This window comes from Erythrolamprus reginae, chromosome 7 (genome assembly GCF_031021105.1).
Source record: "Erythrolamprus reginae isolate rEryReg1 chromosome 7, rEryReg1.hap1, whole genome shotgun sequence".
In the NCBI taxonomy this organism is placed as follows: domain Eukaryota; kingdom Metazoa; phylum Chordata; class Lepidosauria; order Squamata; family Dipsadidae; genus Erythrolamprus; species Erythrolamprus reginae.
Window position 1 is genome coordinate 85,168,637 of NC_091956.1, and position 27,970 is coordinate 85,196,606.

The 27,970-nt window shown below is 40.3% G+C and overlaps 1 protein-coding gene across 2 annotated transcripts; it reads right to left on the reverse strand.

The window, feature by feature from the left end:
- On the reverse strand, window positions 1-27,288 carry LOC139170595 (polycystin-2-like). 2 transcript variants are annotated; one of them, XM_070758029.1, is made up of 15 exons: window positions 26,692-27,288; window positions 23,863-23,973; window positions 21,043-21,176; window positions 20,180-20,430; window positions 19,017-19,241; window positions 17,664-17,892; window positions 15,981-16,151; window positions 14,655-14,836; window positions 13,068-13,188; window positions 12,663-12,761; window positions 10,259-10,380; window positions 8,459-8,576; window positions 6,619-6,779; window positions 4,263-4,410; window positions 1-3,071 (listed from the first exon to the last, which is right to left on the reverse strand). In XM_070758029.1, exons 1-15 carry the CDS (start codon window positions 27,221-27,223, stop codon window positions 2,805-2,807), a joined length of 2,871 nt encoding a protein of 956 aa, XP_070614130.1. In that variant the 5' UTR covers window positions 27,224-27,288; the 3' UTR covers window positions 1-2,804. The 2 variants fall into 2 exon arrangements, with proteins under 2 accessions (XP_070614130.1, XP_070614128.1); XM_070758027.1 differs by having other exon boundaries at window positions 6,619-6,782.
- Between the last annotated feature and the right edge of the window lie 682 nt (window positions 27,289-27,970).

Genomic DNA, 27,970 nt, shown 5'->3' on the forward strand with positions numbered 1-27,970 from the left:
TACAGGATTATAAATCTTTTATTTCACAAACAATTAGTTGGATGGCACTTAAGAGCAGAGTAAAAAAAATATCCCTTCTTTTGAAATGGATGCAAAACCCACTCCCCCACCCACCCACCCACTCGCAACTTCAAAACACACAAAATCTTTATTGGTCAGAAAGTTGTTCATTGGTACATTTTCATCATTATGTGAAATGTTCAAAATTAACATATTTTTTTTCTAAGGCAACTTTGATTCTAGAAATACATTGGCACTTTGCAAATATATATAGACACTGTGTGCAAAATAGCAGATACTCAAGCTTCTGTGCTGTCATACTTAAATGTATGTGTACATTGTCAACACGCATGGCTATCCCATGAAATCTTAATGCACTTCAAAATGAAGTTTGTTATGAAGTAACAACATGTTACAGAAATATAAGCTATTACCATATGAATGCAAACCTTTGGTTTTCATAGTACAGTGTTCCCTCAATTTTTGTGGGGGATGCGTTCCGAGACCGCCTGTGAAAGTTGAATTTCCGCGAAGTAGAGATGCGGAAGTAAATACACTATTTTTGGCTACGAACAGTATCACAAGCCTTCCCTTAACACTTTAAACCCCTAAATTACAATTTCACATTCCCCTAGCAACCATTTAGATTATTACTCACCATGTTTATTTATTAAAGTTTATTAATATATATATATTTATTAAAAGCGGACGAATGTTTGGCGATGACATGACGTCATTGGGCGGGAAAAAACGTGGTATAGGGGGAAAACCCGCGAAGTATTTTTTAATTAATATTTTGAAAAACCGTGGTATAGACTTTTCGCGAAGTTTGAACCCACGAAAATCGAGGGAACACTGTACTCCTTTATGTGAACCTCTATTGTGAGGTTGTTAAAAAGAACAGGAAGATACAACTTAGAAGCAAGCATAGTAAGTAGTGTGAACAGTTTGGCACTCGATACCCTCAAGACCCAAAGCATGGGTGATTTCTGGAGTTAAAGATACAAGTATTTTACAAAGCTTTGCTTGGCGCTATTTTGAATAACCTGAGGAGCACTTTGGTATAGAACGTACCTGGTCCTCTCTGCCAGAAGCAATCCAGTTTATTTTATTTATTTATTTATTTATTGGATTTGTATGCCGCCCCTCTCCGTAGACTCAAGATTTGCCAGATTTGCATCATAAATGCATGTTACATTTTGAAAAATGTTGCATGCAATTCTTCTACATCTCATTCTGACCTGAACTTCTATACCATTATTCAACCTCTCTGGTTTTGACTGACATGTAACAAAATGCAAGAGTATAAACCTTGCAGAAGCTCCCCTTTAAATACTGTTTATTTTGTTCTACAATTTTCGGTTAGAGCAGCTCATTTAACTTTTTGCGCTGATCAATTTTTTTACTGAAATTATTTCCATAAATGCTTTCAGAATATATTTAATCAGATCCAGAGAATGCTTTTTCCGGTGCGTAATTTCGTACGGACAATTATAAGTGGCGCTTGCAGAACAATATGCTACTATGGGAAATTTTCTTATAATTGTGCATTTGCTAAATTGTGTCGTACATTTTTTCTCAAAGGGGCTTTGGGAATAATGAAGGTCATCCTCCGAGCAATCATGTAAAATAGGCTTTGTCAAAATAGGAATTCCTTTTTGGTAAGATTAAATTAAATCTTAAAGATTAAAAGACAAATCTATTATATCAAAATAAGCTAATTCATGCAGCCAAACACTGATATTACTTTGCAGAGAATGTACTACGGGACTACTTGTTTCAATTGAAAAAGGGAAGTGTTAGAAGAAAATCATAAAGACTTGATTACTCCACATGAAACAGCTATGTTTAGTGTATTTTATGCACATTTTAAAAGAAGTATTACTCGGGTTCCAATATGTCTTACTGCCAGGTAAATGTGCAAAGCACTTTTACCTTAAGTTCTAGAACTGGAAAATAAATTTACTAGCTTACCTATTTTCTCATAAGAAGTAGAAAAATGTGCATCTTTCTAATGAAAGCAGTTGGAAACGAAACCAAGGGCATTTAAAACAAAACCTCTGGTTTTTAAAAACCAGACCAGATCGCAACATGATAGTTTCCTATATCTTACTCTATAACAGGGGTATCAAACTCAAGGCCCATGGGGTGATCTATTTGGGGCTACCCTTGAAAAACGTTGGGAGATTTCAGCTACTCCAGCACGCAGTCACGACAGCTGTGTTGGGTGTACCCAAGTACAGTGGGGCCTCTACTTAAGGACTTAATGTGTTCCGTGACCAGGTTCTTAAGTAGAGGCAATTTTTCTAATAAAATATATCTAATAAAACTAAACTAAACTATACTATACTACATTAAACTAAAAACTAAACTATACTACATTACATTAAACTAAAAACTAAACTAAACTACATTAAACTAAAAACTAAACTAAAAACTAAACTAAACTAAATTAAACTACATCAAACTAAAAACTAAACTAAAAACTAAACTAAACTAAACTAAACTAGATCTGGCCTGTGGGGCTGCCCTGGAAACAGCCAAGGACTGGCCTAGCAACAACAGAACTCAGGAGGGCTGCACGGCAGTGGCCCCTTTTTGCTGGCAGAATGACATGAGTGACATTGAGATGGCCACGCCCACCATGGCCACGCCCACCCAGCCCTCAAACACAACCCCGACGTGGCCCTCAACAAAATAGCGTTTGACACTCCTGTTCTATAAAACCACAGCCCTGCCGCAAGGCATCTTGCATTAGTCAATTCACGATTTGTGTCAAATGTTTTGAGCCAACACAAATGCTACTAGACGTGGATGTTGCTCCTTCTATTTCCTCCCCCACCCCCTTCCTTCCTGCCCCCTCCCTCAATGCCTTCGGTGGACTGCGAGGACGAAGGGCGCGGATCCCTGGTCTGTGCGTGGCTGTTGAATCCCACCGGGGCTCCCAGGCGTTGGCTCACTTGGGAAGCGGCAGCAGCAGCAGCATCAGATTCCCAGTGCTCCAGTTCTTCTCGTACAAGCCTCTCCATCTGCTCCCTGTGCGCGTCGTTCTCACAACCCAGCCTTTCATCCTAAGCAGAAACAGCACCGACTCTGATCAGGCTCAAATGGCTAAGCTCTCATGGAAACACACAAGATTGACGGCAGAAAAAGACCTCATGGTCCATCTAGTCTGCCCTTATACTATTTCCTGTATTTTATCTTAGGATGGATAGATGTTTATCCCAGGCATGTTTAAATTCAGTTACCAACCACATCTGCTGGAAGTTTGTTCCAAGGATCTACTACTCTTTCAGTAAAATAATATTTTCTCATGTTGCTTTTGATCTTTCCCCCAACGAACTTCAGATTGTGCCCCCTTGTTCTTGGGTTCACTTTCCTATTAAAAACACTTCCCTCCTGAACCTTATTTAACCCTTTAACATATTTACATGTTTCGATCATGTCCCCCCTTTTCCTTCTGTCCTCCAGACTCTACAGATGGAGTCCATGAAGTCTTTCCTGATACGTCTTATGCTTAAGACCTTCCACCATTCTTGTAGCCCGTCTTTGGACCCCTTCAATTTTGTCAATATCTTTTTGTAGGCCAGGTCTCCAGAACTGAACACAGTATTATTCCAAATGTGGACTCACCAGCGCTCTATATAAGGGGATCACAATCTCCCTCTTCCTGCTTGTTATACCTCTAGCTATGCAGCCAAGCATCCTACTTGCTTTCCCTACCGCCTGACTGCACTGTTCACAAACTCCCTCTTCCAGTTGTGTGAGGACCAGGTTTAAGTCAGAATTTTCAATGTCGTTTGAACTTTGATCATTAAATGAATGGTTTTAAATCAAGAACTATCTGTAATCAGAATGGTATAATTCTGATTAAATCACTTGCGATGAATTATTGATATGTATGATTGGTTTCTTAAATTGGGTTTTTTTACATTACTTTTAATATTAGATTTGTTCATATTGTCTTTTTACTGTTGTTAGCCGCCCCAAGTCTACGGAGAGGGGCAGCATACAAATCTAATTAATTAATCAATCAATCAATCAATCAATCAATCAATTAAATAAATAAATAAATGATTATAATTGGACTAGAATGGGCAAGTTAGAGAGATTATCAGTACGAAAATCCATCTACGTTGCTCACTAAGAGTTGATAATGGGTCTATGGCTCCCATTCAATTAGCAAAGTCTTTCCTCTGAAGAAATTAAATATAAAACAGCAACCTTCGCAAGATAAATGCTGAATAAGTAAGTAAGTTTACCTCTGCAACTCCATCGAGCAGCCTGCCCAAGACTTCTTTCCTCTTCAGTTTAACTCTCTCCATAGTTTCCAGCTTGACGATGACAGCATCAATCTTGGACACAATGCTGCCGATGGAATGTTCCATGCGGTCCACTCGGCGGACCAAGCTGAAATCAAAAGGCATTTTGATACAGTTATGGTTCCAAGATCAGTATGAACAACATGTTGACTGTATGACTGTAACTTGTTGCTTGTATCCTAAGATATTTATTAATATTGCTTCTTCATTGCTTATTTGACCCCTATGACAATCATTAAGTGTCGTACCACATGATTCTTGACAAATGTATATTTTATTTTATGTCCACTGAGAGCATCTGCACCAAGACAAATTCCTTGTGTGTCCAATCACACTTGGCCAATAAAAATTCTATTCTATTCTATGTTCTCTTTTAAATCTCAACCCCAAAGATGGGTAGAATAAAATAATCTTCCAGGATCCAATCACCAGGACCAGAGGTGGAGCCCATCGCCAGGGGATTTTTCTCTCGCAGAATGTGTGTTTTGGTCTGTTCTGTGGGTGGCATTTGTAGGGGGCCGGTTAACAACAACAACAACAATAATAATAATAATTTATTAGATTTGTATGCCGCCCTTCTCCGAAGACTCGGGGCGGCTATCTATCTACCTCCGGAACCGCCTGCTACCGCACGAATCCCAGCGACCGATAAGGTCCCACAGAGTCGGCCTTCTCCGGGTCCCGTCAACTAAACAATGTTGTTTGTCAGGCCCCAGGAGAAAAGCCTTCTCTGTGGCAGCCCCGGCCCTCTGGAACCAACTCCCCCCAGAGATTAGAATTGCCCCCACCCTCCCTGTCTTTCGTAAAGTACTCAAGACTCACTTATACCGCCAAGCATGGGGGAGTTGAGACACCTTTCCCCCAGGCTCTTTTATACTTTCTTTTATGTTTGGTATGAATGTGTTGTTTGTTTTTTTAAAATAATGATAGGGTTTTATATGTTTTTAATAATAGATCTGTTCTACTATAATATTATTTTTATTATTGTTGTGAGCCGCCCCGAGTCTTCGGAGAGGGGCGGCATACAAATCTAATAAATTATTAATTATTATTATCTGTTGTAAACACCACACACAGAACAGCCCAAAGTACACATACTCCTAGAGAGAAGTTCCCTGAAAGTGGGCTCCATCATGAGTCCAAAGTTGAGAAGACAAAACCTTCCGGTGACCGATCCAGACGGGATCCTGCAACATTATCCCGGGATACATTTATCCGTTTTCATTTGCGAGAAAATAATCATTCGTCTACTACTTTCATTAGGAACATCTAGTGCAAAAGGTGAACTTTTTCTCCTTGCTTGCCAAAAAGAAGCAAGCACAGAAATGGACTTCTGGTTTGTACACTGGGCTGTTTTTAACACTTTGCAGGCTTCCTGGAAGTCTCTGGAGTGCGAAAAATAGTCCAACAGGCAAACCGGAAATTCCTTTTTCCAAATTTTCTGGTTTGCCCAGTGGGGCATTTTTTGCACCCTGGAGGCTTTAAGAAATTTCATTTCTTTTCATTTATTCGATTTGTATGCCGTCCCTCTCCGGAGATTCGGAGCGGCTCACAACACAAAGCCTCCAGAGTGCCTGGAAAGGGCAAAAACGGCCTTTCCCGTGGCTGAAAATCAGCTGGCCAGCACATGTATGCACCCTGTAGCTAACATAGGGCAACGCCTCGCCATGACGGGTCTAGTGGATTCTTGGATAAGAGAGACTAAAGTAGCCTCAGATCTATTTTAGAGAGCTGTTTTCAAGCAGATTTGTATGGAAAGAGAGTGACATACACTGGTACCTCTACCTAAGAAGGCCTCTACTTACGAACCTTTCTAGATAAAAACAGGGTGTTCAATATTTTTTTGCCTCTTCTCAAGAACCATTTTCCACTTATAAACCTGAGCCTCCGAAACTGTAACTGGAAAAAGCAGGGAGAAGCCTCCGTGGGGCCTCTCTAGGAATCTCCTGGGAGGAAACAGGGCCGGAAAAGGCGGGGAGAAGCCTCCGTGAGGCCTCTCTAAGAATCTTCTGGGAAGAAACAGGGCCAGAAAAGGCGAGGAGAAGCCTTCTTGGGTCCTCTCTAGAAATCTCCTGGGTGGAAACAGGGCCTCCACCCTCCCTGTGGTTTCCCCAATCACACACATTATTTACTTTTTCATTGATTCCTATGGGGAAAAATTGCTTCTTCTTAACAAACCTCTCTACCTAAGACCCTGGTCACAAAACAAATTAAGTTCGTAAGTAGAGGCACCACTGCAATATATTTTACAATGAATAAAGTGAGATTTGACAGGGGAAAAAAACATAACACGGACACTTGAAACTCTTCGTATGAAACACCACTTGAGCTACTGCCTCTTCTCCTGGAGCTGTGTCCACTGTCGTCGTCGTCATCTTCTTCCGAATCATCGAGGCTTCGTGGGAAGCTACGGCCACTGAGCGGACGGTTTAGAGAACTTCTGTCCAGCTCTAAGTCCTCCTTAGTGAAAACAAACACAACTGTTAGAATTCGATGCTTCCTTCCTCCTACACTCAGTGGGTCATAGCTGCAGACAATGGAAACCTGTTTGACCAACTGAGAATAGTTTTATTACACTACACATTTTAACCACAGCTAGAATTAGTATAGAACAAGCAATGTCGTTTGGCGGGACCCAGGAGAAGAGCCTTCTCTGTGTTGGCCCCGACCCTCTGGAACCAGCTCCCCCCAGGTATCAGAGTTGGCCCCACCCTCCTTGCCTTTCGCAAGCTCCTTAAAACCCACCTCTGTCGTTAGGCATGGAGGAATTGAAATTTCCCTTCCCCCTAGGCTTATAGAATGTATACATGGTATGCTTGTGTGTATGAGTGGTTCTTTAAATTGGGGTTTTTTTAGATTGTTTTAATATTAGATTTGTTTACATTGTCTTTTTATACTGTTGTTAGCCGCCCCGAGTCTTCGGAGAGGGGCGGCATACAAATCTAATAAATACAAATAATAATAAATACAAGACTCGGCGTATTATAGAATTTGGAACGTATTTTATGAAAAGTTAGAATGGAGGGAAAAAATGATAATAATAAATTAATAATATATATGGGAAAGTTAATAGTTGATTGATTAACAGATTTGGTACACTGGTGTACAATTGGGGATAACAATTTGTATTAATTGACGTATCAAGAAAAAGATATTAGTAAGGCGGAAAAAATCATAAATTGGAAAATGTATAAGGTATATAACTTATTAGTTAATTTGTTAATATGAATTGCTGTAACCAAGCCCAATGCAGGTAGATCCTCCACTTTAAAAAGTTCATTTAGTGATCGTTCAAAATTACGATGACACTGAAAATGATGTATGACCATTGTGCAGTTAGGACTTTTGAAGCATCTCCATGATCTTTTAATCAAAATTCAGATAGTTGTGGCAAAGAAAAATGGGGGCAAAACTCACTTAACAAATGTCTCACTTAACAACAGAAATTTAGGCTCAATTGTGGCCATAAGTCAAGGACTGCCTGTATACTATTGTGTTGCCTCGTCGTTCAACCCGCAGCAGCTAGAGATCTTCACTAGCAATAAAATGATATTGTACAAACTTAGTAAACTGAACTAGGGAAAAATGCTTTTCTGAAATCAAAAAGCAAATTTTGAAAGAAATGTAATTCCAGAATTCTGTACTGCATTCATAGCCATTTTTTCCCCCTGATACAATTGCAGTGCAGGCTAATAAATAATAATAATAATAATAATAATAATAATAATAATAATAATAATAATAATTATTATTATTATTATTATTATTATTATTTATTAAATTTGTATGCCGCCCCTCTCCGTAGACTCGGGGCGGCTCACAACAATAGTGGCAAAACAATGTAATACAAATCTAATAATTTAAACTAAAAACCCATAATTTAAAAACAATACACACAACACACCATACATAAACAATATAGGCCTGGGGAAGTGATTTCAGTTTCCCCATGCCTGACGGCAGAGGTGGGTTTTAAGGAGTTTACGAAAGGCAAGGAGGGTGGGGGCAATTCTAATCTCAGGGGGGAGCTGGTTCCAGAGGGTCGGGGCCGCCACAGAGAAGGCTCTTCCTCTGGGACCCGCACCCCACACCCTTTTTAAAAAGAATACGATCATGCCATTCCATGCAAAGCTCACCCTCTCTTTCTCTAAATCATCTCTCATTTGCTGATGCTCCAACTCAGTCAACTCTTGATCTCCATCTTGGTCATACTTTGTAAAGATGGCTTCAATCTCAGCATCGGTGTGTCCCTTTCTGGAAATAAATAAATAAATAAAATACGATTCTTTAAATGTTTCAGCAAAAATTAATTTCTGGTGCTGGAATAAATAAGGGGCTTCCACAGAGTCATTCTGTATCCAGCACATTATTATTATTATTATTATTATTATTATTATTATTATTATTATTATTAATTAAATTTGTATGCCACCCCTCTCCACAGACTCGGAGCGGCTCACAACAGTAACAGAAAACAATATATAATATAAATTCAATAACTGGAAAGCTAAAAACCCATAGTTTAAAAAAACTTGCACACAACATACCATACATAAACAGTATAGGCCTGGGGAAGATATCTCAGTTCCCCCATGCCTGACGGAAGAGGTGGGTTTTAAGGAGTTTACGAAAGGCAAGGGGGGGGGGCAATCCTAATCTCAGGGGGGAGTTGATTCCAGAGGGTCGGGGCCACCACACAGAAGGCTCTTCCCCTGGGACCCGCCAGATGACATTGTTTCGTCGACGGGACCCGAAGAAGGCCAACTCTGTGGGACCTAATCGGTCGCTGGGATTCGTGCGGCTGAAGGCGGTCCCGGAGATATTAATTATATTAGTTTAGAACTGCCATAAAATGAGCAGAGCCACTAAATGCAACTTTCTGTATAAAAGCATGCCTTGTGATATTTACCATAAGTCAGCCAATATACAAGGAGACAGACACTTTCTTGTAACTTACTTAATTGAGATAAGAGTTGCTAGATGATGGAAATAAAGTATGCTTTAGGAATACCATAAATAAGGAATGCTTGTCATTAGAAGAATGGGCATATGTTTTCATATGCGACTGCTACAAAGAAGTTCATTGAGATAATGTGGTTTATGCAAAGAGTGAATAAGGATCCAACCACAAACATAAAGCGAGGCAAATATGCTGAGAGGAAGGAAAAGGCCAAAATAAATAAATCAAACATGATTTAAAAGAAAGCATGAGACTCTGTAAAAGAAAAGTGAGAAATTAAACAAAAAGGAATAGTTATGATACTGGTAGAAGACTGGTTTGCAAGGACAGAAAGATATGGAGACAAATTGCAAACGGCCGTGTGGCAAAGCAGATTTATTTTATTTATTTATTTATTTTGTCCAATACACAATAATACACAGTGAAGGTTATAGAGGATATAGAAGAGAAGATATGTGAGAGATAGGACAGGGGACGGAAGGCACACTAGTGCGCTTATGTACGCCCCTCAATGACCTCTTAGGAATCTGGGGAGGTCAACCATGGATAATCTAAGGATAAAGTGTTGGGGGGTTAGGGGATGATACTACGAAGTCCAGTAATGAGTTCCACGCTTCGACAACCCGATTACTAAAGTCATATTTTTTACAGTCAAGTTTGGAGCGGTTAATATTAAGCTTGAATCTGTTGTGGGCTCTTGTGTTGTTGTGGTTGAAGCTGAAGTAGTCCTTGGCAGGCAGGACATTGCAGCATACGATCTTCTGGGCAATACTTGGATCATGTTTAAGGCGTCTTAGTCCTAAGCTTTCAAGACCCAGGATTGTAAGTCTAGTTTCGTAGGGAATTCTGTTTCCCCCACCTCCCCTTATCAAATTTACTATTTCTTTACTTTGTTTTGGGGCTGGTTCAGAGAACATTGGCTCTTCTGAAAGCAGCCGTGTCATCATTTATCTGTATGAAAGAGGACGAAACTTACCCCTTTAGGTTTTGCCGCAGTTCATCAAAATTTAATTTGCCTCCACAATGACGCAGACTCTCCGAAATGTCATCGACCGGTGTTTTTTTCAGCTTCAATTTCACCATGGCTTTGGTGTATCCCTGAAAAGGGAGAGCGGTTTATTCCTTGGGTGGATATAATTGTTAGGTGAGCAATGCAATGAAGTGTCTTGAGGTTTCAAACAGATTTGCATAGTGTAAATGAGGTGATTTCCCCCCTAATTTTCTACCCATATGGGTTGTTTTTGCTTTGATAAACACAATCTCCCTTTTCAAACAATATGTTGTTACTCTGTGTGAGATGTTTATATAGAAGCGTGAGGCTAAGTATCCTGGATCTATTTCTGTTGTGGTTAGCTCTGGCCCAGCTCCTGCCCCAAGGACTGTGGATGTGGGGGAGACATCCCCATGCTGCAGGCCTGTTTTGCCCCCGGTGGAATCTGATGATGAAGGCTCCTCTGACCAAGAAGACATGAGTGACAGGGAGGAGGAGAGTGGGGCAGACAGCTCAGAAGGAGATCAATTCTCTAGCTCCTCCTTGGATTCAGAACAAGAGTTAATGATACAACCACGCATGCGGAGAGCGATGCATAGGCAGCAACAACTGAGAGATTATTATCAAAGAAAATGAGGCCACCTGTGGTTGGGTGGGGCTGTGGTCATGAGTGAGGCTGCTATAAAGAGCAGCCTGTGGGTTTGGCCATTGTGGAGGATTATCTGATCGTTGTGTTTCGTGACTGCTTTGCTGACTTTGACCTTTTGTGTGCTGATTTTTCCCCGCTTGGAAACTAAACCAGAGCAAAGTGTGTTTCACTTTGTGAAAGAAGAAGGACTGTGAATTGCCTCACAGCTGCAAGATAAGTATCACAGAACTGATAAGGGACTTGTACAAATTACCAGTTTGTTTGGAGACGAGTGCTCTTTGCTATACCAAAAGAGGGCTTGGTTTAAGTGAATTTTCATTATAAAGAACATGGTTTTGAATTTTCAAATGTGTGTGTGTCTGAAATTGTATCTGTGTATTTTTGGGAGGATTCCACCAGAGAGCCCGACAGAACAATTTCTATAGCTTTTGTTGATTTGGAAACATTTGTTAAAGTAACTGATTTACTTATTCTTAAAATTTCTAAATCCCCAGCCAGCTGGAGAATTTGGGGAGTTGAATTTCACACATCTTAAAATTGACAAGTTTGAAGAGCATCGTTATAAATCCTATCTAGATTCTGTTATATATAGGTGTGGTAGCTGATTGTCAGATGAGGTTCTTATAACAACAAATTGTGATAGGAAGATATTCCAAACTCTTTCATTTTAAAATATTTCAATATTTTCCTCCCCACATCCCATTAGCAGATGGAAACAACTCACTTGTCATCTTATCCATTTAAATTTCTTGGACCAATTATCTTGATCAGGATATTACTCCAAATTAGTAACAAATGGAATTATACTCAGTTTGTTACAACAGATCCAACAAGTAGATAAACCAGGGGTCTTCAAACTTGGCAACTTTAAGTCTTGTGGACTTCGACTCCCAGAATTCTCCAGCAACTGGCTGGAGAATTCTGGGAGTTGTATTATTATTATTATTATTATTATTATTATTATTATTATTATTATGTCAATACAACACAGCAAATGAGATCACTATGCTGGATTTCATATTTCATCACCAGTCGGGCGCTTCCCAAGCACCTAGGACTGCGTGATGTAGCGGCAAATTATGTTTGTCGATCCCAGTAAAGCGGCCTTTTGCAATTGACAGGTGGAGATTTGGTCAATTCCGATGGTTTTCAAATGTCCACTGAGATCCTTTGGCCCTGCGCCCAGCGTGCCAAGGACCACTGGGACCACTTTCACAGGCTTATGCCAGAGTCGTTGCAGCTCGATTTTTAGATTTTCGTATTTCACTAATTTCTCTAGCTGCTTCTCCTCAATTCTGCTGTCCCCTAATATTATTATTATTATTATTATTATTATTATTATTATTATTATTATTATATTATTATTATTAGTAGTAGTAGTAGTAGTATTATTAATATGCCACCCCTCTCTGAGGACTCGGGGTGGCTTACAGCATATAAAAAGAACAGTACAAAATATATGAAATACTAAACTAAAACTAACAAACTAAAACCCCAATTTTATTTTTTAATTTAACCATTTTTTAACAGTCACTTCTAACAAACCAAACATACATTCCATTCATCGGCAGCGACTGATGCCCACAAGTCTTAAAGTTGCACTGTGAAGCGGTATATAAATCTAAATGCTATTGCTATTGGTGAAAATAATAAAAGTAGAATATAAATAAATGAATAAATAATCAGGGAAACAATTACACCCTATGGTGTCAAACCATGACCATACGAGGATGAGATTACCTTTTTAATAAGATCCGAAAGTTCCATTTCCGATTTCTGCTGTATCATATCAGTCTTGACTTCTGAATATGTGTCATTGATGATGGCCAAAAACATGTTCTGTTTAAGAAAAGCAATTTAGAAACATTTTTTTTTAGAAAAAACAAAAACACTGACTTCCTGTTTTTAAGGATCTCAGTACAAAAAGAGTGATTTTTCTTTCAATGTCTCCAGCAATTAGGATTGGCAACTGCAAATATTAAACAATGCTTTTCCTGGTCCTTTTTATGTTGATTTTATATATATTTTACAAGAGTGGTCATTAGAAAAAAGCAAAAATGAAACCATGCATGTGGCATGTGGACAATGCAGAAGGAAATACAGCAAGGCACAAAGTACGTCAAGGAACAAAACAAAGTTACATACCAAAAGAAGGAAGAGCATAAAGAACACAAATGAAGTGAAATAGACGGATCCTAAGATTCCGTTAGCTTCTTCCATCTCTGTAAAGTCAAAATCTCCCATCAGGATGCGGAACTGAGTAAAGCTTTAAAGAGAATAACAACACACCAAAGTTTAGCCACCGGTTTTAAGACCCTGTGTGGAACTAGAGTTTTCTTGGCCAACTAACTTTAATCTTTCAGGATGTTTCTAATGCAAAGTCAGGTGTTTGAATGCATTTGATAGCCGAGAGGCTGAAGTCAGATGAATACAAGGGAAAGAGAGTACAGTGGGACCTCTACCTAAAAACGCCTCTACTTATGAACTTTTCTAGAGGAGAACCGGATGTTGAAGATTTTTTTGCCGCTTCTCAAGAACCATTTTCCACTTACAAACCCGAGCCTCTGAAACTGTAACCGGAAAAGGCAGGCAGAAGCCTCCATGGGGCCTCTCTAGGAATCTCCTGGAAGGAAACAGGGCCGGAAAAGGCGGGTAGAAGCCTCCGTGGGGCCTCTCTAGGAATCTTCTGGAGGGGAAACAGGGCCGGAAAAGGCGGGTAGAAGCCTCCATGGGGCCTCTCTAGGAATATTCTGGGGGGGGGGAACAGGGCCGGAAAAGGCAGGTAGAAGCCTCCGTGGGGCCTCTCTAGGAATCTTCTGGGGGGGGGGAACAGGGCCGGAAAAGGCAGGCAGAAGCCTCCGTGGGGCCTCTAGGAATCTCCTGGGGGGGAAACAGGGCCGGAAAAGGCGGGTAGAAGCCTCCGTGGGGCCTCTCTAGGAATCTCCTGGGGGGGAAACAGGGCCGGAAAAGGCGGGTAGAAGCCTCCGTGGGGCCTCTCTAGGAATCTCCTGGGGGGGAAACAGGGACAGAAAAGGCGGGGAGAAGCTTCCGTGGGGCCTCTCTAGGAATCTTCGGGGGGGGGGAACAGGGCCGGAAAAGGCGGGGAGAAGCCTCCGTGGGGCCTCTCTAGGAATCTCCTGGGGGGGAAACAGGGCCGGAAAAGGCGGGTAGAAGCCTCCGTGGGGCCTCTCTAGGAATCTCCTGGGGGGGAAACAGGGCCGGAAAAGGCGGGTAGAAGCCTCCGTGGGGCCTCTCTAGGAATCTCCTGGGGGGGAAACAGGGCCGGAAAAGGCGGGAGAAGCCTCCGTGGGGCCTCTCTAGGAATCTTCTGGTGGGGGAACAGGGCTGGAAAAGGCGGGGCGAAGCCTCTTTGGGGCCTCTCTAGGAATCTTCTGGAGGGGAAACAGGGCCTCCACCCTCCTTGTGGTTTCCCCAATTGCACACATATTGATTCCTATGGGAAAAATTGCTTCTTCTTACAAACGTTTCTACTTAAGAACCTGGTCACGGAATGAATTAAGTTCGTAAGTAGAGGTACCACTGTATTTAAGTAGTGTGAACTAAAACAAACAAAGGTTCAAGAATGAATGGGTGAAAGCGGGTTTTGTGTGGGTTGGAGGGGGGCAGAAATTTTTTAAATATATTCACCAATCATAATCGTTGAGTTGGACAGCTTTAGAAATCTAAATTATAATATACAAACAAACAAACAAAGAAATTAATTGTACTTACACGCTATCCTGGAAAGTGCTGAAATCATTAACTTGTGTCCCAAAGACAAGGTAGGCTAGCTGAGCATAAGCTAAGAAGATGATGAAAAACATAATTGCAAAGCCGAGGACATCTTTAGCACATCTGGACATAGTTGTTGACAGCTGGTTCATGGTTCGGTTGAAGCTGATAAATTTGAAAAGCTGATAAAGGAGAGAAAATGGTTTAACTCAAGCAGCAAACAGAAGCTGGGAAGAACTGGGGCACCAACCAGAAAGAATTGCAGTGAACAAATTCCATACCAGATAGTTAAGCAGGATATTTTAATCTCATATATGGAAACAATATCTTAAATATTAAGAAAATTCATGTCACTATTCCAAAGATTGCTTTTTTGGCAGCTCAAAATATATACAAAGTAAATAGGATATTAAAGGTTTAAATGGTAATCTTATTTTCATTTTGGCTGGTCATTTTTCTATCTTGGTGCTTGGATGTCTTCAACTCTATCCCAGTAATATATTATTAGAAGAGATAAAAAAAGAAATTTTCATTATTGGGGACAGAATATATTGTAAATATCAATTACAGCAGAAATAGTTTGTATTTTTACATCATATTAAATTGCATGTCGTATGTAAAACAGGGGTGAGAATAACCTAGAAGAAGAGGAGGAAGAGCCGCCCCGAGTCTTCGGAGAGGGGCGGCATACAAATCTAATAAATTATTATTATAAATTATTATTATTACAGCCCTGGCAATGATTAGAGTAAGAGTGGAATTTGAGAATGTGTCTCAAACTTTACTCTTTCTAGTTCTTTTTTGGAAAGAGGCAAAATTCAGCCTTTTCAGGTAGACCAGATATTATAATAATAATAATAATAATAATAATAATAATAATAATAATAATAATAATAATTTATTAGATTTGTATGCCGCCCCTCTCCGAAGAGATATGAATGCCAAAGTCATGAATATTGAAAGTACAAGTAATCCTCAACTTTCGTCTTTTGTAATTCTGACCACTCGAACTCTGAAATGAGCTTTTGTAAGTCAAGGACTGCTTGTACTTAATTACAGGCTTATAGTAACAGAATTCTGTAATTCTGAATGTGTCTCTCTACCCTCCCAGCCTTTTTCCTAGAGAGGGTCCAGACCAGGGTTCAAACCTTACCTGCAAGGATTTTATTTATTGCAGTTCCTCACTTTTAGGGTAGATACACATTTAAAGGAACAAAAGAGAAACAGAGCTTGAATGCAAATTGGTTTTCTCCACTCCCAAATTATAACTATTCAGTTTTTCAAAAGGAAAAAAAAACCCAATTATTTTAGTAAAATTCGAATTACCTTTATCCAGACGAAAAACATGGTAACGGCTGCAACGTTGTTGAACTGGGTTTGCCAGTAGGCTAAAGGTTCAAAATTGGGGAAGCTATTTTGATCTTCCAGCAGTTTCTTCAGTAGCTTATCCACAGTAGATAGTTGGTAGATATTCAATCCAATAGCTGCCAGTGATAGCTGAGGATAGAAAAACAGAAAATAAAAAGAGAGGCACAAAGTTTAGTGGACTAACTTTACCACCCCTGCATAACATTGTAATCCTGTCAATGTAGACGACTTTTCTTTTAATTTCTAATTAACATATGGTACCATCAGAGGAAAACATCTTGGGTGTCTTCAGTAGGTAAGTAGATATAGAGTATTGAGGAATTGGTATTGAAAAAAAGATTCAAAAAGGTTGCCCACAGAGTTGGATACCACTTTCACTCGTTAGCACCTCGTTAGGGCTGAAAAAAAGCTTAGTAAAAGTTACATTCGGAGTATAAGGGGCTGCCTTCTGCTGCACGAATCCCAGCGACCAGTTAGGTCCCACAGAGTGGATCTTCTCCGGGTCCCATCAACTAAACAATGTCGTTTGGCGGGACCCAGGGGAAGAGCCTTCTCTGTGGCGGCCCCGGCCCTCTGGAACCAACTCCCCCCAAAGATTAGAATTGCCCCCACCCTCGCCTTTCGTAAGCTACTTAAAACCCACCTCTGTCGTCAGGCATGGGGGAATTGAGATCCTCTTTCCCCCTAGGCCTTTACAATTCTATGCATGGTATGTCTTTATGTATGTTTGGTTTTTATATTAATGGGTTTTTAATCGTTTTTAGTATTGAATTACTATTGTACACTGTTTTATTGTTGCTGTTAGCCGCCCCGAGTCTCCGGAGAGGGGCGGCATACAAATCCAATAAATAAAATGAATGAATGAATGAATAAATAAATAAATAAATAAGACACACTCAAATTTTCAAGCTCTTTTCTTGGGGGGGGGGGGGGGAAGGTGTGTCTTATACTCTGAAAAATACGGGATATATATATATTTTCTAGCAGCATCAGGAAGGAAGACATAGAAACATAGAAGATTGACGGCAGAAAATGACCTCATGGTCCATGCAGTCTATTTCCTGTATTTTATTTTATCCCAGGCATGTTTAAATTCAGTTCCTGCGGATTTACCAACCACATCTGCTGGAAGTTTGTTCCAAACATCTACTACTCTTTCAGTCAAATAATATTTTCTCATGCTGCTTTTGATCTTTCCCCCAACTACCATCAGATTTTGTCCCCTTGTTCTTGTGTTCATTTTCCTATTAAAAACACTTCCCTCCTGAACATTATTTAACCCTTTCATGTATTTAAATGTTTCGATCATGTCCCCCCTTTTCCTTCTGTCCTGCAGACTATACAGATTGAGTTCATGAAGTCTTTCCTGATAAGTTCCACCATTCTTGTAGCCCGTCTTTGGACCTGTTCAATTTTGTCAATATCTTTTTGTAGGTGAGGTCTCCAGAACTGGACACAGTCTTCCAAATGGGGTCTCACCAGCACTCTATACAGCGGGATCACAATCTCTTAAAAGTTATGGTATAGAAAGGACAAACCAGGAGGCATCTTCATTATTCATCACAGACTTCAGAGTTGACAGCTCCTTACAAAATTTTGGAAATATTTCAAACTGGCCAGTATTTAAATGGGTTTGCTTACTGTGATAATGAGAACGTCGAGACAGTTCCAAAGACTCCTAAAATAGAACAACCGGTGAATGTGTATTTCCAAGATTTCTTCCACCACGTAATAAATAACAAAGAAGCAAAACACAATTTCACAAGCAGCCAAGAAGAAGTCAAAAGTGGAGATGTAGTGGATTAACTTCACGGGCTGGAATTGCCAGGATGTCAGGAGGCCCCCCGTGGGTGGGAATTCCACCAATAACCTGCATTTGAAAAATAAAAGTCATTTTGTCATAGACTATTCTTTGGTCGCTCGGGTGAAATTAAAGATCTTTATTTAACGCAAGGGTGGACAATTAAGATGTCAAAGTTATAAGTAAAAATACGTATAGAAATTTATTTATTTGGATTTGTATGCTGCCCCTCTCCGAGGACTCAGGGTGGCTCACAGCATGTATAAAAACAGAACAATAATGTAAATTCAATTAATACTACAATTTAAAAACAATTAACAAGAAAAACTTATCAACCAAACATTCAACAATCATACTTAAAATATTCATTGATCAGGGGGAAGATCTGAAAGTCCCAAGCCTGGTGGTAAAGATGAGGTTTTTAAGTTCTTTTGGAAGGCGAGGAGGGTGGGGGCAGTGCAAAATCATATGTTTTCACTATTTTATTGAAATATTTTAACTAAAATTATTTTTAACATCCCACAAAATATTTTTTTAATCATATGCAAAGTATTATATTATTGCAGTTATGTCCACTAGAAACAAGACCTCATGGTCCATCTAGTCTGCGCTTATACTAGTTCCTTTATTTTAGCTTAGGATGGATATATGTTTATCCCAGGCGTGTTTAAATTCAGTTCCTGTGGATTGACCAACCACGTCTGCTGGAAGTTTGTTCCAAGCATCTGCTACTCTTTCATTCAAATAATATTTTCTCGTGTTGCTTTTGATCTTTCCCCCAACTAACTTCAGATTGTGCCCCTTTGTTCTTGTGTTCACTTTCCTATTAAAAACACTTCCCTCCTGAACCTTATTGAACCCTTTAACCTATTTAAATGTTTCGATCATGTCCCCCCTTTTCCATCTGTCCCCCAGACTATACAGATTGAGTCCATTAAGTCTTTTCTGATACGTTTTATGCTTAAGACCTTCCACCATTCTTGTAGCCCATCTTTGGACCCGTTCAATTTTGTCAATATCTTTTTGTAGGTGAGGTCTCCAGAACTGAACACAGTATTCCAAATGTATGCTAATGTATGCTTGAAATAAACATATAGGGGCAGTGATGGCGATCCTATGGCACCATGCATCAGATTGTGACTTCACAAATCAAGAGTTAATAATTGGTCAACAGTCAACCATTTCAGGCTCACCTGACAACGCAGAAAAGATTGATATTTGCATTGTAGACGGAAAAGTCGATAAATACCGCCCTTGTGCCTCTGTCAAGCCACAAGTTGTTCTTAAAGACCGCAATCAAGGCAGAAGTGTCCTCTTTGCTTTTCGAGAGGTCTTGGTAATAGCCAGAGCCACTGTAGGTGGCAATCAAACCCCAGTGGCTGCTCCCATTCAGATCTTTTTCACCGGTGTACGTCCAACTGAAACACAACGTTAGAATCATGAGAATTAAGAGAACCGCAATTCCATTACTGTAATTTTGAACACTTATGAAAGAAAATTATCTCAAAATTATGTATTTTTTTTCCCATCAGATAATGGGCGCGCACACTCTTTCGCCACCCGAGGAAAAAAAGGTTCACCATCACTGCCCTAGGTACTAGGGAAAATATTCAATGTATGGCACATATCTATCTATCTATCTATCTATCTATCTATCTATCTATCTATCTATCTATCTATCTATCTATCTATCTATCTATCTATCTATCTATCTCATCTATCTATCTATCTATCTATCTATCTATCTATCTATCTATCTATCTATCTATCTCATCTATCTCTCTCATCTATCTATCTATCTATCTATCTATCTATCTATCTATCTATCTATCTATCTATCTATCTATCTATTTGGATTTGTATGCCGCCCCTCTCTGATAAAATCCAATAATAAATAATAAAATCAATCCAATAAATAATAAAATCAATCCAATTAATACATAAAAACAATCCATAAAAATCTACTTTAAAAACTTCCATTTACCATTCATTCAACAATCGTACATACTCCAGATTCAAAGGATATTTCCCATCATGTTTTACTTCTGATGAGGAGGGTGGGGGCAGTCCTAATCTTTGGGGGGAGTTGGTTCCAGAGGGCCGGAGCCGCCACAGAGGAGGCTCTCCCCCTGGGTCCCACCAGACAACATTGTTTAGTCGATGGGACCCGGAGAAGGCCAACTCTGTGGGACCTAATCGTCCGGCTTTAAATTACGGTTAAGTAACTATTAGATTATGATATCTATGTGTCTCTGGGGCACGGCTGGCTCAGGAATTCTGGGAATTGAAGTCCACAAGTTGTAAAGTTGCCATAGTTACCCACGCCTGGTCTATATGAACGCAAAGAAATACATACGCGGTCCCATTACGGAGCCCAAAGGGAGCAGTGTCCTCATTAGCCACCGAGTAAAGATCGTAACAGTCTTTTATTTCATCTTTTAAATCTTCAGGTATCGAACAGGAGGCATTCCTCACTTTCAGCTGCCGGATACGAGGCACGCCTAACAGCAGATTCTCATGGTAGATGAAACTTCTGTTCTCTGCTACTGTTTTATTATTGTACCACCTCTCCCAGTACAGTCCATCCAACAACGGACCCTCGGTAAACTGAAAGATTAAGCGACAGGTTTTTGATTGAGGATCAGTGAGGGCATAACTTGCTGGACTCTACTGAATTCCAGCCATTAAAAAATATATATTTTAAAAATGAATTATTTTAAATTCATATTGAACCTTATGTATGACTGTAACTTGTTGCGTATATCCTAAGATTTTTATTAATATTGCTTCTTCATTGCTTATTTGACCCCTATGACAATCATTAAGTGTTGTACCACATGATTCTTGACAAATGTATATTTTATTTTATGTACGTTGAGAGCATATGCACCAAGACAAATTCCTTGTGTGTCCAATCACACTTGGCCAATAAAATTCTATTCTATTCTATTCTATTATACATTGCCTTGAGGATCACTGTCTCCTCACATAATGTTTACCTAAATCCTTTTCACTATTATTGTGCACAAGTGGAAGTTGAACCATTTTGTGTTATACCATGAATCAGGTCATATGATCTATCCATGCAATTCTTCACAAAGCCAACCTAGGGGTAACTACTTAGAACAATGGTTTTTTTTGTTTTCTCTCGATAATATGTTAAATCTGTGTGAGGTGCCTATAGCTTAAAGATATCAAGAATCACATTTCAATTAGTACCTTCCAGAAATCTTCCATTGTGGACAACGTTCTGAAATTGGTCTTCTCCATCTTTGATATTGGTGTGTCGAGAAAGAGCTGGGACATTACTCTTGTGTAGTAGTAAACATTAGAATTCACCATTCCGTAAGATACTGTAAGCAGAAATTTGGAAATAATAAGTATTTCAAATAGAAATTTATGAATTACCATCTTCATCCGTAATAGGAAAGTGTAAAATAATATTTTCTTCTCTGCTATATTATCAAGAATTATCTCACATGGAGCTTTTTAGTATGAGTGAAACTAGATGATAGACATTGTCTTTGTTTAATGCTAAAAGCATGAGAAGTAGGTTTTCCTCCAAATATTATGTATGAATTTTCCCAATGTCAATTGAAAAATACAGGGTGTTTTTTTAAATTTTGGTATTCTTTTCATCAGATACTTCACCCCACCCCTTCCCGAAACACTTGTATTCAAAGAAGCTAGGACAATGGGAATCCTATAGCTGTCTAAATTAATAAAACAGATGGATGTATATGTGTCTTCGTTGATTATTTTCTTCTTTCTTTTACTTTATTTGCTGGCTAAATGACGTAATAAAATTGGATCGAAACTGAAATGATCTAAATTCAGTTTCCAAATAAAATGTACACTGATCATTATCTTATCTAATCATTAGAACATGTACTAGTTTATAATACTAAACCAATTTGTTTATATTTAATATTTGAAAAAGGGAAACATTTTAAAAGACTTTTCATTTTGCCTACATGGCAATGGACTAGATTACCTCCGGAACCGCCTGCTACCGCACGAATCCCAGAGACTGATAAGGTCCCACAGAGTTGGCCTTCTCCAGGTCCCGTCGACTAAACAATGTCGTTTGGCAGGCCCCAGGGGAAGAGCCTTCTCTGTGGCAGCCCCGGCCCTCTGGAACCAACTCCCCCCGGAGATTAGAACTGCCCCCACCCTCCCTGTCTTTCGTAAACTACTCAAGGCTCATTTATACCGCTAGGCATGGGGGAGTTGAGATAGCTCTTCCCCCTAGGCCATTACAAGTTATGCATGGTATGTTTGGTTTTATAATAGGGGGTTTTAGTTGTTTTTTATTATTGGATTGTACATGTTGTGTTTATTATTGTTGTTAGCCGCCCCAAGTCTACGGAAAGGGGCGGCATACAAATCCAATAAATTATTATTATTAAATTATTAATTTATTTATTTGTCTTGGTATCCAAAAAAGCATCTGCGGTGAAGTTGGTTTAATTACTGAAGCACTTAACCGTAGATACATTCAGTTAATCGCTTGCCCAATTATACTCTCTAGCAGAAATAAAACGCAGCAAAAGACTGCATTGCAGACAAATGCAGAGCTCTTTCAATATTTTATGTATCCCTAAACATGTTCTAAGAGCCAGTTTATTGTGCTTGTTAAAACCGCCAGGGTAGACATAAAAAAACGGTGCGTTCTGTCCCTGCCTTAGGCATGAAGCTTGCTGGGAGGGATCTTGAATCAGTTATACCCTCTCAACTCTAGGAAGAATGAAATGGCAAATTAGTTTTAAAAAAATATTACCAAGGTTTTGTGCATGTAATTGTAATTGCCCAGGAAGCTGCTGATATAGTTCTACAGAGGAATCATTGAGTCTGTCATCTGCACCTCTACAATTGTCTGGTTTGGTTCTGCAACCCAACAAGATCGACACAGACTTCAGAGGAGAATCAGAACTGCAGAAAAAATCAATGGCTGCCAACCTGCCTTCCATTGAGGACCGAGTCAAAAAGAGGGCTGTGAAAATATTTACGGACCCCTCAAATCCTGGACATAAACTGTTTCAATTCCTACCTTCAAAACGTTGCTATTGAGCACTGCACACCAAGACAACTAGACACAAGAACAATTTTTTCCCAAATGCCATCACTCAGCTAAACAAATAATTCCCTCAACACTGTCAAACTATTTATTAAGTCTGCACTACTATTACTACTAGTTTTTTTCTCATCCACTCCTCCCACTTATGACCATAGTTCCCTCTAAGCTGAGCAGTGAGCAATCGCTCACTTAAAAATCATCCTCAACTCAGAGTTTTCCAAACCTGCCCAGAAGCCGAGAGGGAAAGAGTGAGAGGGAAGGAGAGAGAGAGGAAGAGAGGAAGAGAGAGAAACAGATAGAAAAAAGAGAGGAAGGAAAAGAGAAAGAAAAAGAATGGGAGTAAGGAAGAGAGAAAGAAAATCAAAATCTCGTTTGAAACTAGCTCAACTATTTAAGTGGCATTTTGATATTGATAGAGTTGCCCTATTATGAGCTCTCTGTTATAGACACACAGTACAGTATTTTATTTTGAAATTCTCTGAGGCAAAACAGGGTGGGTTTTTTGTTTGTTTGTTTGTTTATTTATTATTTCTGTGCCGCCCAGTCCCGAAGGGACTGCTCCTCAGACACTATACTTTTCCGCCCACCCCCCAAAAAATTAGAGGGAACACTGCTTATGACTGTGTGACTGTAACTTGTTGCTTGTATCCTTAAGATTTTTATTAATATTGATTGTTTCCTGATTGCTTATTTGACCCCTATGACAATCATTAAGGGTTATACCTCATTATTCTTGACAAATGTATATTTTCTTTTATGTACGCTGAGAGCATATGCACTAAAGACAAATTCCTTGTGTGTCCAGTCACGCTTGGCCAATAAAGAATTCTATTCTATTCTATTCTAAATTTGACTGAATAAGCAATAACCATGGCCTTTAATGAAGGAAGCTTTCAGAACATTGCGTCATATATTAAATATCATTTTACCATCACATTAAAATATTAGCAAAGACTACTTACAGATTGATAGGACCACAAGAAAAACCAAATATGTTATTAGCTCACGCAAAACACTTTTCAAGTATTTCTCTCGAGTTGTAGTTTCTTCCATGAGCCGAGTGCCCCACAGACCTTAAAAAGAATAACCAGGAATCCATAAGAAATATGACATAGTAATATATTGAAGGCGTCTGTATAACCTAGTAATGTTTTCCTGTTGTTTATTCTGATGTATAAGCTTGGATAACTATTTCTGCCTTAGAAGATTAATAAAAGATTTACCTACTCACCAGAAAAACAAGGAAAAGGACTAGACAGGTACCAATAATTGTCACCTAACATGCAATAACTGACTATAGGTGATCCTCAACTTATAACCATTTGTTTAGTGGATGTTTGAAGTTATGCAAAAAAGTGACATGACCACTTTGCATATTTACAGCTTTTCTCCACATGACAAAAATTTGGATGCTTGGGAACTGGTTGATATTTATGACGGTTGAAGACAAGTAAAGTCAATGTGGAAGCCAGATTCATTTAACAACTATGTTGTTACCTTAACAACTACAGGATTTACTTAAACTTTGGAGTTAGACTGACAACGAAGATCAATCCCTTTCCTGTAACAGTGGATCTGCGGAGAGGGGCGGCATACAAATCTAAATAATAATAATAATAATAATAATAATAATAATAATAATAATAATAATAAAGTGTTGGAAGAAATACCCATCTGGTTCAGTTCCAAGCTGGGAGAAAGACACTGGAAACATGGAGGGCTATTGGAAAGATGGTTTGTTGATGGGGGCTATTAAGATTGGGCCTGCTTTCTGCCTCTAAAAAACACGTTTCTCCATTTTTCATATAGGGAGATATAATATTCTACCTTCTTTTTTTAAAAACTATATTCCTCAAAACATTTCATTCTTCTGGGAGGGTGGGCGGCTCCTCACAAAACAACTGAATGACAGATGTTGCCAAAAACAATGCATCAAATTAGTTTTGTGGATCAAAACAGTAGTTGTACAAAATGTGCTCATTCCATCATACCAAAGGCACGTTACTAAAAATAACAGCATGAGCTATTCACAGAAGGAATTGCAATGCAAGAAAAAGTGTATAATTTATGTCCAATAAGTAGGCTTGCAAATATAGTTTGACCCTTGTAAACTGTTAACATCTGTCTCAAATAATTGTCACGTGTTTTAAAATTAACTTTTAAGGTATATGCTACTTGTAGCCGGACTTTTTGTCTTCTGCTTTGTGAACCATTTTGCATATAACTGAGTTACAAACAAATAATATTATGTGAAAAGGAGAGGATACCCCCCAAAAAAGTGCTGAAAGTAGCATTTGTATTTTTTACTTCTACGCTTACATTTTGTATTTTGACTTCTACAGATTAATATGGCTGCTCTTCTGGAATTTGCAGCTAGCTAGATGAACTGGAACAAATGAGCAAAGGCTGGTTGGCCAAGCAACAGAAAGTTTGAAATACACTCTGAGTGGATTGGAGTTTGCAGTGCTTGGCAAAATAATATTTTATTTCTGGGGAAAAACAAGTACAACTCTTAGACAGGCTTAAAAAATAAGACTGCCTATGGATTTTGTGTGGTGCCCAAATTAAAAGCTTCATATTTTTTGAGGACAGTTACAAAGACAGAAAGGCTGAAGCTTTTCCTTAAGATCTTTAATTTTGTAAATATTTTCTCTCCCACAGCTGGAGACTCTCTCCGCTTGCTTTGCTCAGGGCCAAGATGCTAGCCAAGGTGAACGCAATGTCAAAGAGATAAAGAGAAAAAAAAGAGGTTTGTCAAGATAGGTTTGCATTTTCCTTGGGAGCAAATGGGGCTAGGCCTTAAAGCATGCGAATAAATTGCAGTGAAGTTGGCGAATTATCCAATGCAGTGTTTCCCAACCTTGGCAACTTGAAGATATTTGGACTTCAACTCCCAGAATTCTCCATCCATCCATCCATCCATCTAGTCTGTCTGTGTCTGTCTATATCATCTGTCTGTCTGTCTGTCTGTTTACCGACCTACCTACTGTGTCTGTCTGTCTATATCAATGTTTGCCAGTCTATATCATGTCTGTCTATATCAATCATCTGTCTGTTTGTCTACCTGCCGTGTCTGTCTATCTATATCAATCATCTGTCTGTCTATCTACCTATCTAGTCTTGACTCTGTCTGTTTGTCTATATCAATCATCTATCTGCCTGCCTGTCTGCCTGTCTGTCTATCCCTCCTCCACCCATCCATCCATCCTTCCTTCCTTCCATCCATCCATCCGTGTCTGTCTGTCTATATCAATCATCTGTCTGTATCCATCCATCCATCCATTCATCCATCCATCCTTCCTTCCATCCTTCCGTGTCTGTCTGTCTATATCAATCATCTGTCTGTATCCATCCATCCATCCTTCCTTCCATCCATCCATCCGTGTCTGTCTGTCTATATCAATCATCTGTCTGTATCCATCACTCCATCCATCCATCCTTCCATCCATCCATCCATCCATCCTTCCTTCCTTCCATCCATCCGTGTCTGTCTGTCCATATCAATCATCTGTCTGTATCCATCCATCCATCCGCAGAATTCTGGGAGTTGGTCCACAAGTCTTAAAAGTCGCCAAGTTTGAAGACCTCCGACCATTGTTATCATTTCTTCGCTATTGAGTCCCGGGGGCGAGACGAGCCATAACGAATTGTCCCGTGGCCAGATGTCCGAGAACCGGCGGCTGCATGGGCCAAGGGCGGCCCTTCGCTCACGGCAAGCGGCGTCTGTGGCAGGGGCGGGGAGGCGAGGATGCGCCAGGCGGGGGCCCTCGCTCCTTCACGCCCTCACTCACCTCGCAGCCGGCCCGCCAGCCCTTTGGCCCAGGCGATGCGGTACGGCGGGGGGTCCGCGGCCTGGCCCTCGTCGCCCTCTCCGGGAGCGAAGCGCGCGGGCAGGGCGTCTCCCGCTGCGGCGGGGAAGGGACGGCCCCGCGGCTCCGCTCCGTCTTCCTCCTCCTCCTCCTCCTCTTCTTCCTCAGGGCCCCTCCGTCTGGGCCGCCGCCGCTGCCTCCCTTGCGCGGCGTCTCCGCTCCGAGCGCCGGGCCCGCAGGACGTGGGCGAGGCCGCTTCGGCCCGGCCCCACTCCGCGTCCATCCTCAGCACCGGCCCGGCTGCTACCGCCGTCGCCCCCCTGGCCGGGTCTCCTTCTCCCTCCTCCTCCTCGGCTTCGAACACCGGGTTGTCCCGGCTCCAGGCCTGCCTCGAGCAAGAGGAAAGCGGCGGCGAAGGCGAGGCGGAAGGCTGCCCGAGCTGGCCCAGCTCCACTTGCTCCAGCCCGCCCGGGGGACAAAGTCCAACCCGGCCGCCGCTGCCCGCGCCCGCCATTCTCCCCTGTTTTGCGAGCCCCGCCGCCGCCGCCTCACGCGCTTCCCCGCGGCCCCCGCTGAGGAATCGGGGCGGGCAGTGAGCGCCGTCGCCCCCTTTCCTTCCCCGCTCTCCCTCCCCGCCCACAGAGCCTCGGCGGCCAGGCTGGAGGAGCCGAAGGGCCTGCGAAGAACGGGCCAAGAAGGAAGGCGGCCTACAAATCTAATAAATAATGATAATAAATTCTACAATTGGCTAAAGCAGAGAATTGTCCAGCCAAGTGTAGTAAAACAAAAGGCTTAAAAAGATTAATCATGGATTTTTTCTACTAGTTTTTCTCATCATTCCTATCACCCATTTCCTCCCATGTTGACTGTATGACTGTCACTTGTTGCTTGTATCCTAAGATTTTTATTCATATTGCTTCTTCATTGCTTATTTGACCCCTATGACAATCATTAAGTGTCGTACCACATGATTCTTGACAAATGAATCTTTTATTTTATGTCCACTGAGAGCATCTGCACCAAGACAAATTCCTTGTGTGTCCAATCACACTTGGCCAATAAAATTCTATTCTATTCTATTCTATTCTATTCCATTTTTTCTATCTCATTTTGGTTCTTTCTTTGTTTTTCTTTACAAAATGTAAACAAAAATATGCAAGCAAAAATGTTTAACAAAGCAATGAAAAAATGTATATATCTCCATTTGAGCTTTTGATAGGAACTGGGATGTTGATATCCCAACTGTGTTTTTTGTGTGTAG